Source organism: Centruroides sculpturatus, unplaced genomic scaffold (genome assembly GCF_000671375.1).
Source record: "Centruroides sculpturatus isolate CEXI.00-Female unplaced genomic scaffold, Cexi_2.0 scaffold461, whole genome shotgun sequence".
Classification (NCBI taxonomy): domain Eukaryota; kingdom Metazoa; phylum Arthropoda; class Arachnida; order Scorpiones; family Buthidae; genus Centruroides; species Centruroides sculpturatus.
In genome coordinates, this window is record NW_019384704.1 from 356,411 (window position 1) to 372,411 (window position 16,001).

A 16,001-nucleotide genomic window follows, 5' to 3' on the forward strand; every position below is an offset into this window, starting at 1 on the left:
AAACATGTTTAATAGCAGATATCGTCATTAATCCTTTTTTTTTTCAGAAGAAACTTGCCGAGTTTCTTGGTGATCTTCGTTGAAGAGTTCTTGAAGTTCTTCTGTCGTCAGATCAGTTTCAGCTTCCATTTTGAGTTCTTTCATGTTCCTTATGTCTCATATGTGACTTTTGTTACTTCATTAGCTGCTTGAGTTTTCTTGATTGTACAGTATCTTTCTCAGATAAGATTGAACTGAGGCCTACTGTAGATCTGTTCAAGCCATACTGCCCAGCAACATCAAACATCTACCTATTCTATACCTTTGTCATTACACTCTCACCTTTCGAAAATAAATATCAAATCTAAATTTAACGAGCGCCGCCCGACAGTCTCGCGAATACTATAAAAGAATTGTTTCTGTCAGAAAAATATAAGGTTGGATTTACAAGGGAGAGTTTCAAAGTTTGGAGAAAAACTATCCGAGCAGTATATAACAAATTGAGCGCCGATGTTGCTGTTTCCCATGCTCCAAAAAGTTTTGAGTTGTTGCCTGAAGACCAATCAAATTCATTATTTAACGTCACTTCTTCTTATGTTTGTTCTGTGAGGTGTTCGTTATCCAAACTGTTCGGATAACGAACAACACACATTGCACAATGATTACGGGGAATTAAAAGTAAATATAGTTACTAATTTAGAAAAATCAAGTAGCTTCCTACTATGCAAACCATATTTTCTATTCCTTAAATTATTGTGTGTATAAAAATGTACCATGTACAATCATTTAGTTGTAAGAATTTTAGAAAACGTTATTTGTAGATATAAACTGTGTGATATCCCTATAAATCAATGTTTTCCAACGAGGGCGATATCGCCCCCATGTGGGCGTTTATCCATGTTCAGGGGCAATTAGTAACAATTTATATTTTGGGGGCGAAAAACAATTTACTGGGCGATATAGTAAAACATTATATTAAGAATAATTAGATATTTTATTCGTTATATCCTACAATAACTTAAAATGTAACATTAAACTAGTTACTAGTCTATTCAATGTAGTACGAATTTGGCGTTAGCCTTGTCCCTCGGCATCGGAATTTTGAAGTGAAGGGGCGATACTACGTAACGGTTTTATTGAAGGGGCGATACTACGTTGAAGGGGGCAACGGCTTGTTAGAGTTTGAAAAACACTGCTATAACTTAAATAATAATTATATCGAAATTTGTTTTTCCATAATTATTCAATTCAATTAATATTTTTTATTTTTATGTTATTCAGGAAAAATCTTAGATCGATTTTCCAAAGATGTTAATACTATGGATGATTTGATACCTTACTTTACTTATATTTTGATAAGGGTAAGTTCAATTTGAATACTTTATGTTAACGAAGCACACTGACAGTGTACAAAGTGTTTAGTCGGCGTAAGAAAAGAAGGAAAGAGAGGAGAAAGAGAAAAAGGTAAGGAAATAGAAAAGAGAAAGAAAAACCCTTTGAGCGGTGTACATAAGGTGATTCCTACTACAATTATCGTTGGTGTGCGAGCTTATGTGTCTAAAAATGTTGAACTGTAGCATACATCGTAAATAAGTAGTGCAGCTACATCAAACTTACACAGGATACAGGTTAATGCTTAAAGCCAAAGTAAAGGCTTCAAACTATTACTAAACTAATACAGATACTAATCTAGAAAGCTCTGTAAGAAGCAAAATAATTTAATTGAAACAACGTGGAGAAAGAATGAATACAGTATAATTTAACTTACTTAAATTATAGCTCACTTAATTCTAACTTAAAACTAGTTATACTAACTTAAACTTAACTTTATACTAAATAAGAATACTAAGAAAGAACAACCAGACAAGAAGTGACAAATGACATATGGGAAAGTCGCCAATTTTTTTTAATTTAAAAAATGTTTAATATTGTTGCATATAAGAGACAACATGAAAAACAATGTATGATATACAAAACAGAAACCGATCACTAAAGAAACAAGAGACACAACACAAAAAAACTAGCTTCTCAATTAACAACAACTGGAACAATAAATGCGAGCAAAGAAACTTATTTGTTGTCTGCCATTGGGGAAAGCATCCGCAAGAGATTTGCTGCGGGAAATGAATGATAATATGTAATGGTATATTGCACGTGTATAGATAAGTTTCTGTGGTATGCATGGCTAGATGTATTCTTCCATAACTTTCGCTGTCATTAAACTAATTCTAATGTTCGTGTATATATCGCAATGGAAAATTAAGTGGATAGCAGTTCGTTCTTCAATTCTGTATATGAGAATTTATGTAAAATAAAATTTTAAAAAGTAGTGAACACGAAAAGTGATGCCCACGTACAAAGGTATGTTTGTGAATTTCAGACACGCTGTTTTGTTTCAGAAACGTCAAATACAACAAATGAAACATGCATTGTAAGCTACTTTCATTATAAACTCTGCGAATGTTTCAGGTATATGAACTTTCATAGTTGTAGACAGTTTCACTGTTTTGTCAACCTATTTTTTCGTTCATTTTCATGACATTCGATAAAGTCTTCTTTATTTGAATGCCAAACTCAAATGATCGTACGCATTTTATCTTGAATTATATTTTTAAAATAAAAAGCTTGCTGCAGCTATTACTGCACATGTACTACTGAATTCGAGACATTGACAGTTGTCCCGTATGTAAAACCACAGAACATCTACAGAGCAGCTGTGTCTCACCTGATCGATGCTACATAGACTATGTAGTCAGAGAACGTATAGTATAACTTTGGTAAGTCAAGCCATCCCTCTTACATACGTATGGCAGATTATGAAAATAGTTTATTTTTACATTTTTTGCTTAAATATTTGAATGACAGCCGGGGGAACAAATGATTATAATGTGTCAACCTATATCTTCTGCAGAACTAAACAGCGAATCCGCAGAAAGCAACAAATCCCAGGAACTTTTTGGAAAGACATAGACATATAGTTTCTGAACTGTCTGTAGGGCAGAAAAAGTTAAAAAAAAAAACTATTTCTTCTTCGGAATTTTCGAAATTAAAATATTTTTTGTCATCATAAAATGAAAATACTAATACATTAAACGCATGCTAAGTAACGTGGGCAAATGTTTTTGAATCAGTAATTTAAAATTTTTTGACAAAAAACAATTAGTTATTAAATTATGATACAGTAATTCGGTAAGTTACTAAAAGCTGAATGTTCCTGTCCATTGAACTATCGTAAAATGTTTTGATCTCATTTTCTCTAGTTATAAATTGAACAGTGCAATCTTAATTCAGTAAAACTTCTCAGTACCGCTGATGGTAAAAATAAACCCAAAAATACTCAAGTGTATTTTAAATAAACTTTCTTTATTTTCGCATTGTCTGAACACTACTCTAACTGGAGATTTTATAAACACAGAAAATATGCATTCTATTACTGGTTAGAAATGCTTTGTTGCACTCTTGATAATAATTTATTTTTTAAAATAGATTTGTATGATTCTAGGAATATATTTTTAAGTAAATGCAATTTTTATCATGTTTTTACTTAAACAATTTTTATGAAACACTGAATAAAATACTGTGTTTAATATAAGAAGTATAATATAAAATCTACCATAAGTCTAAAACCATAGGACTTATGTTGCTGTCGGTTAATTTTTTTAGAGGTGGTATGGAGATTACTGAAAATACAATAACGGGTACTTAACTTTTATGGCAACATCTATACTTGCATCTTTTGCCTTTTGTTATAATATGTCGGTTTAAAAGTTTTTATATTTTTTATAATTATAAAATAGCAAACATTTTAATTTTGTAAATAGGCATTACATTTATATAAAGTTTAAATACTAATAACGAGTAAATTCTTCATTAAATTGCGAGCCTACTGGACGTAGGAAACACAATCTTCCATTATTTGCCATCTCCTTCAAACTTTAGCCATTAGCAGCATCATTTCTTCAATACACAAATTTCTGACACTCCTTGCAAATTTAAAAAAATTTCTGACAAAAAGTAGAGGAGTTATTAAGCTTTAAGGAGAATGAACAAAATCATGTCATACACACACATCCATACATACAGAAACAAGTCCCGAATTTTTCTGCATTTTATGGCATTTTAATATTTACAGAACTAAAAATCTAAAAATCTAACTCTCTTTTTCTTTATTTATTGTTATAAAAACAGTAAATGTCCCGAAAAACTAATATTGCATCCTCACAAAAAATGTAAACTAAAACTTCGCAACTTTTCAGTAATAGCGGGTCTTTCACGCGAAAATAATTAAAAGTGATTTTCCTTTTAATTGCCATGTCACGTCTAAAAACAACTGTTTTACATAATACTAATTGTTCCAGACTTGTGAACACCAGTATATACTTTTAAACAAAGAGTTGACTCTTTCAAGTTCTTGTAAAAAATTTTTTATACTTTACTTATAAAACTTAAGTTTTAAGATTTCGAACTATGTATTAGCAATTTATATTTTTTTAATTTTAGGGATACTTAATTCTTGTTGGCATGTGTGTTATTCAAGCAATCGTCTGTCCTTATTTACTTGTATTAATTGCTGTCCTTTCAATAATATTTTACGCTTTGTGGACAATTTTCAGCCGAGTGTTGAAAAGCATAAAACATCTGGAAGGAAAATGTAAGTATTCCGAATATAGAAGTGTCTTATATTTAACTTAATGTAAGGGTTAATGTAAGGGTTGCGTGCTGAGTAACAGCGACAAAATTCTGTAAACAGAGATAAAGAGACTCAGTAAAAACACTATTTTATCATGCCGAGTTAGATTGCAAAACACTATGAACAATTACTTAATTTCATAAGTTAAAGAATTTCTTAAAACTAGATTGAAACAACAATGCATTAGTTCTGTTATTACGAAGACAGATTTACTTATGTCAGAACTTTTTTGGTCACCATTAAATCAAATGTTTTATTATCATAATTGAAAACAGCCAGACTATCACTTATATAAAAATAACCAGTTAGATTACAATAACAGATTTTAAAATATGAAAAATTTTACAGAACAATATAATAAAGAATCATTTGTATTTTTTTCACTTACTTCAAGTCGATTTCAAAATATACGTTATGGTAAATCTATAATTCAGATTTTCCACGACTATACATGAAAAAGTGGATTATCCTTGATTTAAATAAACAACGTTAATTTATTTACAGAGAAAGTTATAAATACAGTAACAGCCAGCTTTGCATGGAATATACATTCCTAAACAACAAAGTGCTAAACGAGACAGCGTTAAACAAGGTTATTTTAATACAGAGTAAATAGAGAAAGAGAAACACGCAGAAAAAAATAAACAAATTTTACTTTAATCTTATCTTAATTTTTTATTAATTTGTAAAATAATATTCGTTAAAAAAACATAAAGATATGCACACAAAAATGTAAAGTTCACATTTTGTGATGAACATCTTGACTTTTCTGAAATTCTTAATTTTTGCGATAAAGTCATGTAGTTTCATTTGTCGCTTTTTATTTCTTTAGTTAAGGAAATGTCAGTAACAAGAGATTGCATCCCAAATGCCTCGTGTTGTTTTTGCACTCTTTTCAAATTCTGGATCATGCACTACAATTTGATTAACAAGTTCACTTATTGTTACCAAACGTTTACTAAGAAAATTTGTAGAGAAATTCTTCAAGCGCATTTTTAGAATCGTCAGTTTTACCTAAATTCCTTGCTGTGCCAGTTCTTAACGGTTATTGTAGATAAGGCTATCACTTGAAACCTTTAATAACTCTTTGTTATTCTGCTTGTCTACATCTTCTAGTCCTGCTGTATCGATTAGGATGATAATTTTATCAACCTAACGGTACAGCGATAGACTACTCTCGTTGAAAATTCTTGAATAACTTCATCCATAACTTTTTCCACACTTCGTTCATGCATTTATTAGTTATTTTTTCTCAAGCGAAGTCGATATCGCCAACGTCAGAAGTTTCCTAACTATTTTGATTATCGGTACCCTTGCTAAATCCACGTTATTTCAAGGCTCCCTATGGCAAATTCTAAGAAGTAAAATTCGCGAAATAGCCAATATTTTTTAAATTAAAGAGCATAATCAGTACAGATACCAATGCATTTGAACCAGGTCGGCTAGAAGTCACATCTTATCGCGTTGAATTAAAAGTAGACGTAAAATTATGAACATTTTATAATATTTTTTACGGAACCCCTGTGAGGCAGCCGCGGTGCACATTTTGGAAATCACTAGCCTATGACATTCATGACGTTATATTTTTTCGAAAATTGCACCAAACAAACATAAATTTAAGGAAAGTACAGCGCTACAATGAATTGCCACCTTTTGATAATTGGTTCGTGTTCGGAAATAATCGTTTTATATACGAATTAATGAAATTCAGCGATAGTTTGAATCAGTGTAATTTGAGAGCTTATTTTAGACTTCGAGTAGACGGCGTTATATCGAATCAGCAAATCAAGAAAACGTTAAATTAGGTCTTATTGTAGTTACAAGTGTTGTTTAAACTTTAGATGTAATTCTTTCTTAGGAAAATTTTTAGATCTATTTAGAGTGAATAATATCATAATTGTGTGATAAAAATATTTTATTTTATGAGAGTGCAAAATTAAATAGATTTTTTAATAATGGGGGTTTAAAAATTTTACAGTAAATTTATTATCATGCTTAAATCATAATTTAAAACGTTGTAATTAAACATTCAACACAATTTTTTTATATTCTGCCATACACGATTTACAGTTTTTGATATTGGCATTTCATACACACAACACCTTTAATGTCTTTACTGAAACAGTTAATCGGAGTAAGAACATTGGATCATACAAACATTAAATTCAAAGTATGTGCCAGCCACTGTTTGCTAGTAGTCATTGAACATTTCTAGCGTTTCTGAAGTACATTATGAAATTGAACCAAGCCACGTTAGCTTTGTTGTAGGGTGAGTTTGTCTTAACATATATATTAATTACAGTTTCTAAAAATTTAGAAACTTCCAGTAACTGTATTTCAATGAGAACCAGAACCAATAAGACGATCTTTTGAAATTTTCCATTTCACATGTTCAGGAATTTGACGTAAAGTTTTGATACATTTTGAATTATAAAAATATAAAGTATTGATAAAGCTTGGATTATATATTAATCTTTTTCATCTAATCCTTTTTAAAATTTATATAATTTTTCATTATATCATTGACAGCATTAGAAATATCATGAAATATATACACTTTTTATCAATATATACACATGAATTATCGGCAATATATTACTGATATAATTTTTGATATTTTAGAACATAACATCAGAAAAAGTGATTTTTGAAATCACGAATAAAATCTCTGTTCAGTATTTTATAACGGAAAACTAAATCTTAATTTTTTTAATTTTGTAGAGTATCGATTCGTAAACGTTTATATTTTAAAACTTTACTCATATTTAATTTACATATATATTTTTAAACAAATTATTAAAACGAATTTCAAATTTTGCTCTTTTATTCTGATTAAGAAATTTTCGAAAAATCATCCATGAATTCATTGTCTAATACCTAATATGAAATATGAAATCTAATATCAAATCTAATACTTGATGTTCTGAAATTAAATCTCATTTTGCATGTTTTAATATGTTTTCCGATGTGTGTAGTAGTACGTAAATATATACTTTTTTTTATTAATTCTCAGCATAAATTATTTGCAAATTCAGAAATCAAATCATAAATTGTGTGTTGTTTGACTTATAGCATCTTAATATATCTTTTTAAACATCGGATAGTATTTTTAACTATTGGTAAACTCGATTATTTTTCTCAATCAACTGATGTAATGTGTTTATTCTCTATAAGCAAAAGTAAGAAAATCAGTATTATTAGGAAATAGTTTTATTTTATATATTATATATTGTAATATATCTATATTTATATCTATATCTATATCTATATATATATATAAACGGACATGTATGTCTCTATATTTAACTTTTTCGCCAAAACTACACATCGTACATGAATGGTGTTTGTATGTAGTAGTAGCCCCAAGTCTCCATTCGTGCATAGGGGTGGCTGCGTCTCGATAGCTATAAGGGTTCGGAAGATACGAGGCTGAAAGTTATTGAAAGTGGCTTTCTATTTCGAATATTTTCTTCTAATTTGTTTGAATTTAATTCGAACAATCTTCGAATTTGTTCGAATTAAATTCGAACATAAAATTCGAATATTGGTTCGATTATAGAACGATTGTAAACGTTCCAGAGAATGTTGAAAATAGTTCGTTTGACAAAACGTAAAAATTTTCTAATTGCTCTGGAAACGGGGGACCTAATTCTTGCATTCTGTGAAAACGGGTAAGATTAGCTATAATGTAATTATCTTAACCTTCACTATCGTTACTTTTTGCCCAGCGAAGCGGGTCCTTGCAGCTAGATTCTAGATTACTTACAAAAACAGTCTTTTATATATATATATATAAAACTATATTACATACAAATAAAAACCCAGCAAAGCGGGTCCTTGCAGCTAGTATATATATATATATATATGTATGTATGTATGTATATATGTATGTATATACACATATANTACTCGTTATTCATGTAATCAGCCAAATATCTAGCGTGTGGGCGGCTAACAGCCCAGAACCAATCCCGGATAGAATTGGAAGCGTTATATGTGTAGCATCAACTCAAGGTAGTAGGCTTCCATCGGCTAAACCGGGTGAGGACGGTGCTTTGTAAAGCGCATGCGCAAATCTGGCTTTTTGGAATCTGACAATACAGAGATTTTAACTCAGCCACTAATATTCGAATATACAATAGCAATCTTATTTTTTTTTCACGTGTAGTATAGAAATTTGTAATAAGATACATAATGCGGTTATAATAAAATATTGCGCGATAATTTTCATATAATCAAAATTAATATGTATTTAATTTTTTTTTAAATACAAGGGAAGCAGCGCTTCCACACTTCTAATGACAGCACGCTACTGAAAGATATGTGTTATTCAAAACAGCATGTGTTGAACAAGATTTTTAGTTTTGTATCTCTTGTTCAATAATATGTAACAAACTTCAGGAGGTGATAATATCAGAGAATCAGTAAAAATTAATAGTACAAGCTGTAATGGCCAAATGATATCACATCTATTCCGTTATCAAAAGTAATTTTTTTATCATAAAACAGGAAAAAGATATTTTGTTCTGAAGATATGTTGTCATAACATGATTTTTACTTTTAATTCTGTATTGTTGATATCTTAATAGTTCTGTGTTGAATAAGACTTCTTTATATTTTTTTTGATTGAAAGTTTTTCAACTGATTTTTTAATTTCTTAGCTGTATTTTTATTTTGATTCTCAAATATATAAGAATACATTTTAGGTTTTATTAATGTTTCTTGTTTAAAATATCCTAATTTATTTTTGTTTATGTTATAAAATTTATAGTTTTTTGTAGACTTGCTAAAATCGATAATATTTGGAAATGACTTAAAGTCATTAAAACATTATTTGTATAAATTTGGAGCATTAGCGAATCATTATCTGTGTATAATAGATTCACATTTTTATCATAAATAATTTAAAATATTTTATAAAATGTTTGACATATTTATATGTAATTTTGTCAATTCCAATACAGAAAATCTGATATAAATTGGTTTATGTAAACATAATTTAGCTTTTTCATTTTAATATTTGTAAGATTATCATTTATAATTTGTAATTTTTTTATCTATGCTTCAAGTAAGTATTTGTGACATTGATCTCCAATCAAAGCAGTTTTTAAATTTAGACATTTTTTTACATTTGGAGGAAAAAAGTTATTATTTAATTTAAAAAAAACTTATCAACATCATTTGTCGATTTTTGTCTTTTTCATTATTAAAAAAAATATATATTTTAAGCCAAGCATCTTGGTTAAACAGGAGTACTCAATGAATTTTAGTTAATATCCACCCCTTTTCTAAATAAATCTTTAAATTTCTATAATGGATTAAATAATGTTGTTTATCAAAAAAGTGAAAATTAATTTATAATTATTATTATATTTAAAGTTTAATTTAGTTGATACAGATTTTTGCTATTTCAGTAGTAAATCATGGGAAATATTAATATGTTCAAAAGCTAAGGATAAATCATTATGTCTATCATGAACATTTTCCAGCTATTTTAAATCGACTTCTAGATTGTAGTGAAAATTATTAATTTCAGATAGATCACAGAAATCTAAAGCATTTATCTCATTTCTGGATCACCATATGAATTTATTTAGCGGTCACTAAGAACTCATTAGAAGTCCATGAAGATTATTCGCATCTATTGAACAAGGCTGATTTTTATCAAACATTTGGGGAATTAGAGGGTTAATCCACAATTCCAGGTTAGATTTCTGGTGCCGTTACAAAATACACAGGATCTATATTATGATACTTTTAAACTTAATTTTCTAAAATTTTGAAATATATCAGCTAATAAGAACATATTGATATAATTTTAAATAATGTCTAAAAATTGTACAATGAAAATTTTCCCAAATTAATTTAACCTGGTTGTAACCATCATTGCAATGGTTTTCTTCAGATACTTCATTATGAAAATATTCTTTTGATTTTTTCCCATTTGGTATTTTTGAAAGTAAAATGGAAATCATAACTAGAAAAATTATGTAGTATAATAAAAATATAGGTTTTGAAACTAAAATTTAAGTTACAGCTATTATGGGTAAAACTACAAAAATGACCTGTGATTCATAACTCAGATATCGTCACTATCAAATTTATGCTTACAAATATAAGAACAATGTCTAGAATTATCAGAAATAGTATCTATATTCATTTCTACATGTCTATTTATTTTATTCAATAAAATATTTAATTGATTTTCGATGTCAAATAAAAAATGCTTAATAGCATCTTTACCACAATAAAAAGTAGTATATAATAAAGTATCATGATTTTCAAAAACAATCGAATAAGATATCAGTTTAAGATTCTTAACAGTTTTAGTGGAACTAGAATTAAGATCTACTGCTTCTTACTTCTAAAATTTATTCAAAGTCGTTATATACACAGATAATGGACATTTTAAAATAAATATTGTTATTGTGTCTTTTTAATTGGCATACATCAGATTAATTTTTGATGTTTTTTTGGTTCAACATTATTATTAAAACCAGAAGTGCTTAAGAATCGAAATAGAATTTGATATCATTATCGAAATGTAACACTAATAGAAATTTTTTATGAAATATAGTTTTTGGAATTATTCATTACATCGATGTATACTTAGACATAACAATGTAAATAAAGTTGATTTAAACGTTAAGTTTGCAATTTTATACATACCATAATAAATTATTATTACAATAATATATACAGTATACTGTATTACCATTAAAAACACTTTGTTTTTATTGAATGCAGTAAAGACCGAAAGAATGCTTTTGAATTGAACTTAGACTTTTCTGAGTTCCTGTAAGTACAAATGTTTCATAGACAATAAACTTACGGCATAGTGGATTGGGTATTTGTGTATGTGGGAATTTTTGTATCTGTTTTTTTAATATCTGTTTTGTTTAATACTTTGTAATAAGAATCATTTAAAAGAAGAAATAGAGCTTTAAAAATTTTTTATTATAATAACGAATAAAATTTTTACTAAATCTTTCCTCCTTCAGAAATTACAAATCTTTCACGTTTTTCTTACTTTACTAATCAAAAGTTAATAGCATCAATTCCAATTGTGTACAAATTATAATGACAAATTTTGTTTTTTAAGCCATGTTTAGCATTTTAATTTTTTAGACTAATTAATAATAAAAATGCTTTTAAAGTAATTTTTCCTAACAGATTATGTCACACACAATTCTAAATCATTCCTGATATACTTTAGTGTTTCTTGGACCTAAATATTTTCCAGCAGGAAAATATGAAACTCCTTGCTCTATTTATGTATTAAAAATATTTGATGCATATAATGATCAACAAAATTGAATTTCATACAGTAATATCATGCTGTGTTTGACAGATTGCATCTTGTTAGCTTCAAACCAAAACACTTCTGCAGTTTTAATGTACTTTCGATTGTAAATAGCTTTTTTATTCCAATAGAGCTGCCAACAGAAATTTATCAACGTTTTGATCATCATGAGTAGGTCTTGTGAAACTTATGATAGGTCATTCAGTTCGTACTGAAATCAACTACAGGAGATATTGCTATTCTTTTCTGCAAGAAATTATTACAATATTTAAAAACTTTTTGTGGTTTTTGGTTTGACATAATTTGGATAAAATCTTTCTCAATTACTCTTTGCATAAACAGAGAAAAGTTCTGCTTGCATTTTAACTTACACGCAAATGCGATCAGTACTTTCTTAGATACAGGTAAAATGTTCTGGTTGATTTTTAAAAATAATAATATTATAATTATTATATTAAACTAGCTGTTACCCGCGACTTCGCCTGCAAAGGTTTTGCAAGCAAATTCCATTTATTTTGTATTTCAACACTTATAGTAATTGTTATATAACACAAACCACTGACAATGATGAGAATTGCTTATAATCAAACGAACTATTTTCAATTTGATCAATTTTCTGAAACGTTTACAATCGTTCTATAATTAAACCAATATGCAATAACAAATTCGAATTTAAAACGGTTCGAACATTCGGTTAAAAAATCGAAATGTATATAAATATTTATAACAATGTCTGAAATGTTATCAATTTAATACACCTAATTACTTAATAAAGACTAAACGTAGTTGAAAACAAAAAATTGCATGTCAAATAGTACAGTAAAAGCTGATCTTCCGGTTACGCTTTAATGTGTTCCCTTTCCTCCTACTGCGAAATTTCGAAAAATCTCTTCTTTGTGTGCATTTCCATGGCGTACACTACTACAACGCAGTTAAAAACAACAAATCTTATCTAAAATAGTACAATAGAAGCCGTTTTTCCGGTTAAGACTTAATGCTCTCTCTCCCCCCCCGCTTGAGAATTTCGAAAAATCATTTTTTATTGTGTGTTTCCATGACGTACTCTAAGTGTGTACCAAATTTCACTTATTAGGTTCAGCGGTTTGCTCTGGGCAATGATGAATCTGTGATTCAGTCAGTTAGTCACGACAAGTAATTTTATATATTTAGAAAAAATAATAAGATAATAATTATTATATTAAATACAGCTTCGTTTAAATTACTGATTTCTTTATTTGACAGTGAGAAGTCCAGTATTTTCTCATCTGAGTGTATCTCTTTACGGACTAACAACAATTAGAGCATTTAATGCTGACAGCAAATTTAAGTCTATGTTTAATAAGTATCAGGATAAGCACACTTCGACGTGGTTTCTTTACTTGGCATTAAATCGATGGCTTTCCATATACGGTCAGATAATTTGTTTCATAAATCTAATAATCACCGTTATTGTTTTAGGTGTTTCAAATAATTCAGGTGAGTGAATATATTTATATGTTTTCAGTTTATAAAATAAATAATTTTTACTAGCTACTTGTGGTTTTAGAGAGTGCAGGAAGCCAAATTGGACTTGTATTGAATTATGGAATACTAATAGTAATATATTATCAACATATTATTCAATTTACATCCGAAGCGGAATTTCAGGTATTACATATTTACTCAATTAGATTAAAAATCATAATTTCAAATATATGGTCACATTTCTTTATTGGGCAATATCAAATTTTTTAGAAAGATAAACTTCTTGTAAGAGAAAATTTTCTTATAACCACATTGCAAAAATTTTACTTATTATTTTATACTACGTATATTAAGAGAATAATGCCTAATAAAAAAATTCTTATGTTGGTTTGATAATAGTGATATTATTAAATTTAGAAATGTTTTTATTCAGTTACTCAATAGTCAAAAAAATATTGAAAAATACTGCAAATATTTGATTAATGCATTTCAATATACACAGTAACATCGAAAAAATTATGAAACACTATTATCAAAGAAATCCAATAGTAAATAACCCATATACAGTGGAAATCTGTTATAGTGATATTGGACCTACTCGCTTTCCTGTTGAGTTGGCCTTGCCAAAGGGCTATATCAGGAAGTTGTGTACAATGTGATCTGTCTTATATATATGTGTGTTGCTAGATTTATATTTATATGGTTTATTATTGATTGCACGTGTTTGGCTTCGAAAAATGCTAAAGTTAAAATTCAAACACAATGTTAAAATAAAAGCTTAAAATTAGAAAAAAATGTCAATAAAAAATTTTCGAACACTGTAACAGATACGTAAGAGATTCAAATGCTGGAAAGTTTAATAAAATCATTACTTTTTATAATAAGTTCCTTTAACTCCGATACCTTCAGACTATCGTCTATTGTGCCACAAAGCTCTTCTGCCACGATCCGCAGATCGATGTTTTTAACACTTTTTACGCTTAGCATTCTGCCTGAAATTTTGTTCTCGACAAGGTGAAAAATTTTTTTTACCATTATTTCAACGTAAAACCTGTATATTCTTTAAACCTTTGTATGTGTCCCAACTATCCTGTCAGCTGCGCCAATGTAGGTGATCCTATATTACTACAGCTCCTTTAAAAAAAGTTTAAAGAAGAAGAATTTGAAACACTTTTTTAATCTTCTCGAACAACAAACTTTTTCTTAATTACAAACTACAAACAAGAGAACAAGAAGCAATCAAGAACTTTATATTATACGAACTGTTACCGCGACTTTGCCCACAGATGTTTTGCAAGCAAACTCCATTTATATGCAGTATTTCAACAACCATAGTAATTGTTAAATAACACTTACCGCTGGAATGATGACAATTGCTGAGAATCAAACGAACTATTTTCAATTTGATAAATTTTCTGAAACGTTTATAATCGAACCAATATGCAATAACAAATTCAACTTTAAAACGGTTCGAACGTTTGGTTAAAAAATCGAAATATATAAAAATGTTTATAACAATGTCTGAAATGTTATCAATTTAGTACACCTAATTAGATATTGAAGACTAAACGTTGTTAAAAACAAAACATCGCATCTAAAATAGTACAGTAAAAGCCGTTCTTCCTGTTAAGCCTTAATGCTCCCCCTCTCCCCCCGCTGGGAAATTTCGAAAACACCTTTCTTAGTGTGCGTTTTCATGACGTACTGTACCCTAACTGTGTACGAAATTTCACCTCTTTAGGTTCAGCGGTTTGCTCTAGACGATGATGAATAAGTCAGTCAGGACAAGTAATTTTATATATTCAGATTTTCCCTTTTTCTTTTACAATATGCATCAATTTTTAAAATGATTTTTTAAAAATATTTTAACACTGTTTTTGCTAAAGTATATGTTTTTTCATAATCTTATAATTATTGTCGCCTGTTGAATATTTATGCATATCTTTTCTACTATTTCGAGTAATTGCATCATTGACTCCGAATAGATTTTGAAAATTTGTTGCGTCAATTTCTTTTTCTTTTGCATTTTTTCTTCAGTACATTATTATTAAATTTTAATTATAAAAATAAAAATTTTTTATCTCTTTTAATAATTTTTTAACCTTAAAATTTTTATTTTAAGGTTTTTTTTAAAATTATTGTTTAAAAAACCTTTAAGAAATACAAGTAAAATTCACTTTTTCATCTTTAATTCTCTCAAAATCTTTAGTTATTATTTTTTATATTTAAATAATTGTACCTTATACATGGATTTCAACCGAATATATTCACCTTCTCCCATTTATTTTAAATATTTTAATTGAAATTTAAGTAAATAATTTCTCTTACAACCTAATTCTTTATTATAAACTAGCTGTTACCCGCGACTTTGTCAGCGGAGGTTTTGCAAGCAAACCCCATTTACATCCAATATTTCAATAACCATAGTAATTGTTATATAACACCTACCGCTGAAGAGAATTGCCGAAAATCAAACGAACTATTTTCAATTTGATCAATTTTCTGAAACGTTTACAATCGTTCTATAATCGAACCAATACGCAATAACAAATTCGAATTTAAAAC

General features: G+C 28.4%; 1 protein-coding gene across 1 annotated transcript in view; it reads left to right on the forward strand.

The window, feature by feature from the left end:
- LOC111627627 (multidrug resistance-associated protein 4-like) overlaps positions 1 to 16,001 on the forward strand; it is an 86,023-nt gene that overhangs the window by 62,421 nt on the left and 7,601 nt on the right. Inside the window, exons 15-18 of the mRNA XM_023371210.1 lie at positions 1,261 to 1,340; positions 4,480 to 4,630; positions 13,215 to 13,448; positions 13,519 to 13,619. Of these exons, the coding sequence (XP_023226978.1) occupies positions 1,261 to 1,340; positions 4,480 to 4,630; positions 13,215 to 13,448; positions 13,519 to 13,619 (566 nt within the window). The remainder of the gene's footprint in view (positions 1 to 1,260; positions 1,341 to 4,479; positions 4,631 to 13,214; positions 13,449 to 13,518; positions 13,620 to 16,001) is intronic.